Source organism: Condylura cristata, unplaced genomic scaffold (genome assembly GCF_000260355.1).
Source record: "Condylura cristata isolate star-nosed mole 26May11 unplaced genomic scaffold, ConCri1.0 scaffold00005, whole genome shotgun sequence".
In the NCBI taxonomy this organism is placed as follows: domain Eukaryota; kingdom Metazoa; phylum Chordata; class Mammalia; order Eulipotyphla; family Talpidae; genus Condylura; species Condylura cristata.
In genome coordinates, this window is record NW_004567106.1 from 23,478,344 (window position 1) to 23,482,335 (window position 3,992).

General features: G+C 41.4%; 1 protein-coding gene across 1 annotated transcript in view; it reads left to right on the plus strand.

Moving 5' to 3' along the window:
- Positions 1-3,992, plus strand: part of DNAH11 (dynein, axonemal, heavy chain 11) — a 256,915-nt gene that overhangs the window by 134,447 nt on the left and 118,476 nt on the right. Inside the window, 3 exon segments of the mRNA XM_004676758.2 lie at positions 200-400; positions 1,778-1,943; positions 2,570-2,672. Of these exon segments, the coding sequence (XP_004676815.1) occupies positions 200-400; positions 1,778-1,943; positions 2,570-2,672 (470 nt within the window).

Below are 3,992 nucleotides of genomic sequence, written 5' to 3' on the forward strand. Positions count from 1 at the left end.
CCCAGTTCTGTCTGCATAAATAAATAAGTCTTTAAAAAAAATAAAAGTAGGTGGGCTCTCCTTTGGATTTTGATCCAACTAAGGCTTCTTTGGGTCTTAATTCTAAAGTTATTACATTGGATCAGACATAAAATTTTAGAGTGCCTGACTTTCTGACTTTTATGTCTTTCTCCCCTCCACCCCACCCTCCTTCAGAGAGTTTTGGTTCCCACATCAGAGACAACGCGTCTTAGATACTTCACAGAGTTATTGCTGAAGAAAGGACAGCCACTGATGCTAATAGGAAATGCTGGGGTGGGAAAAACAGTGTTTGTCAGTGACATGCTGGCAGGTCTCTCTGAGGACTACATGGTGTCCCGTGTGCCTTTCAACTATTACACGACATCTGCAGTTCTGCAAAGTAAGAGTCTCTCCAGTTGATATTCAGAAATGAGATCAGAACTTTTTAAGGTTTGTATGCTTTCTAGGCTTTAGACATTTTGTTTAGGTCTCAGATGAAGTTTTTCTTACCACTGTTTTTGGTAAGGTGCTTTGTTTAAATCCTGGAATTTCTCCTTTGAGTCATTCATCACTTTAATAAGGATATTACTATTCAGACCAGCAAGAATTTACACCAGCCACATTTATTGCTTCCCTCTAAAGCATTTAGGTCACTTTTAGTCATGTACATGGAACCCTAGCCCCATGGGAAAAGGGCTCAGGTTGCTTTCTCAGGTAAAATATTGATTTAGAAAAAAAATTGCTAAAGAGCTTACTGATGAGAAATGCACTGGGCTATGGTGATGGCACACGGGTGATTTGGTGTTTGGGAAGCCCACAGGGGTTACAACTGAGATGGAAAAATGCACAAAATGATGTAAAAATAAACTATTTATTAAAAAAAAACTTTACTGATGAAATGACAGGCAATGAGCTATTTAATTAGAACTTAGAAGAATGATTGTCTTATCATTTTCAACTGTTGAATATATGCATCAGTGTAAACAACACCACCACAGGTTTGGAGCAATTCCCACGGTTGGGGGGCAAGGCCCATAGGCCTGAGTGTAGTGGAGAAATACTATAAAAAGCTGATAATTGGGGGTTTCTCACTCTGACCAGTGGAGTAATGAAGTGCTCTGGAGGAGGGAGGGCAGCAAAGCTCCTATTGTCTAGTTTACTAAACCTGTTGAATGCCCTGAATGCAGCTTGTGTGCAGTGTGTTCATGGGCAGGTGCTGTTGTTATTTTCTTAATTTAATCAATGGAGATTAATAATATACTTGCTGACATCAGTAACTCAAGAGTGATTTTTCTCAACTCTCTAAGTTTATCTTCCAAAGTTATGTAGGCTTGTGAAGAAATGTAACTTCACGTAAGTACAGGGTAGGTTCTAAAATCCATTTCCTCTTGTACTTCTGCTCTCTGATGACTGAAGAAGAGAGGTGTGAGCAACCCCTTGGCTGTTTGTAGACTCTCTTGCAGGGGTCTTCAGGTGGGAGGCTGGGAGTAGGTCATGTGCTGGGGTGGGCTTAAGGGAGGACAGACAGTGGCAGTGACTCACATCTGATGGCTAGTGTGATGTAGGCTACAGATGTTGCAGCTCTAGGTGCCCCCCGAAAGGAGGGAGGTTGATGGGAGAGTGTGACAGCTAGGAAGGTGACCAGCAACGAGTCTCTTATAAAGAAGTGATACTTGAAGCCATGGAGTGGCTGAATAGACAGAAAATGAGAAAAAGGTCTAAGGACAGGTTTACCTTTTATCTGTGATCGGTAGATGAAATTACATTCTTGTTTCAGGAATTCTTGAGAAACCTCTAGAGAAAAAGGCTGGTCATAACTATGGCCCTGGGGGAAATAAAAAATTGGTTTATTTTATTGATGACGTGAATATGCCTGCTGTGGACTCATATGGCACTGTTCAGCCCCACGCACTTATTCGGCAGCATATTGATTATGGACACTGGTAAGCAAGTCTCTACTTCATTCTCCGCTGAAATCTGATTATTGTTTGTCATTACTAATACACATTTAACGTGGCATTACCCCAGTCTCTTCATTTGAAGAGCATTTCCTATAATAGCTTTTGAGTTTTCATTCACTTGTCATCATCAAATGGAACTGTTTCAGTTTGTATCTTGGAAGAATGGCGTTGAAAAGTTCATGAACACATAGTCTTCCCAAATCATGTCTTCTGTAAGTATTAACTCACACTCAGTTGCTGATGAACAGCTTGACCTTACCTTGGGGGTTATACCTAGTTCGCAGCACTTGGGAATTGCAGTCTGCAATCCTTGCCTAACTCCAGCGAGAATCTGCAGGCTTGCTATGGGTATTCCTCACCAGAAATGGTTATGTGAAAATCAATAGCAGTAAGAAGATGTATTGACTCAGCCCTTGATCTTAATTTTGGTATCAAAGGAGCTATGAAGCCTTCAGTTTTCCGATCTTCAGTTTTTATGTCTCTCAACATCTCAGAGCGATTGTAAAGATCAGAGACAATTTGTAGTGAAGCCCTTTGTGGTGAACTGGTGGATTTTGCCAGGGTGTCGTCTCCTGTTGGATTTCAGGCTCTTGTTTTCTTTCTTTCAGGTATGATAGACAGAAGGTGATGCTTAAGGAAGTCCACAATTGTCAGTATGTTGCCTGCATGAATCCCATGGCAGGCAGTTTCACAGTCAATCCCAGGCTACAGGTGGGTGCTGAGTACTGCCTTTTTCCAAAAAGCCCCTAAATCTAACAGTCAAACATTGTACATTGCCTCTTGGTGTTTTATAGATTAGGACACCTACTGGACATTGGGTTGAGCACATCCACTTTTTAAAAAAATTGACAGACTTTTTAAAAGACCAGCTACAGAGTTTCTTCTTCATCCCTCTCTCCAACTCATTGTACCAATTACAGGCATAGAACATTAACATCTGTTAAATTTGATAAGGTGGGCCCTCCCTGGTGGCACAATAGATTGGGATGCAGCACTGCAAGCCAGCCACAACCACTCCAGTACCAGTTTGATCCTTGGCCCTGGAGGTGACCACGTGGCGCGGCAGACCTCTGCTGACCCTCTCACTGCTCCCCTCAGCACTGTACTTCATCAGTCAGCCTGGTCTGCTTCCCGCTCTGTCTCTGGTGAATCCTCTCACTGCCTCTGCACCTCTGGCTTGTACCCAGTTCTGTATGCACAAATAAGTAAATCTTAAAAAAAAAGAAAAGAATTATGACAACTTTATAAAAAATTGATAAGCCATTGTTGATACATTCTAACATTGTTATTAAAGTCCAGAATTTACATTAGGGTCATTTCTTTATGTTGTGCATCCTACAGATTTAGGAACATACATGACAAGAACTCACCATCAAAGTTTTATACAGAGTAGTTCCACTGTCCTAAAAATACCCTGTTTCTATACATAATCTTTCCTCCTTCCCTCTGAATCCCTGGCAGCCACTGAGACTCTCTCTGTCTTCATAGTTTGTCTTTTTCCAGAATGTCATATAGTTGGAATCATGTAGTAGCTTTTGCATATTGGCTTCTTTCACTTTGCTTAAATGTGCATTTTGTGAGTCCTTCATGTCTTTTCATGGCTTGGTAGCTCCTTTCTTCTGACAACTGAGTAATCATTGTATAGATGCGCCACAGTTTACTTAACTATTGAAGGACACCTTGGTTGCTTCCAAGTTTGGGTAGTTTTTTTTAAAAAGCTGCTATAAACACTTATATGCACATTTTTGAATATGTATGTAGCTTTTTAATTATAACAATCATTACCAACAACCATGCACATACAGCAGTAGTGTTGCATACTCATTTATCTGGAGCCAGCAAGTTGATGCTGGTGACATGTGCCTGAGTGTTGACTGTCAGCTGCTCTCGTGTAGCTGTGGCTGTAGTGATCAGACAACCCGGCTCTCCTACATGTGTCTCGTCCTTCAGCATGCGTGTGGAGAAGGGAGAAATTTAAGAGAGCGGTTGGAAAAACACCAGTCTCTCACAGTGAGTGGGACTCTCTACATG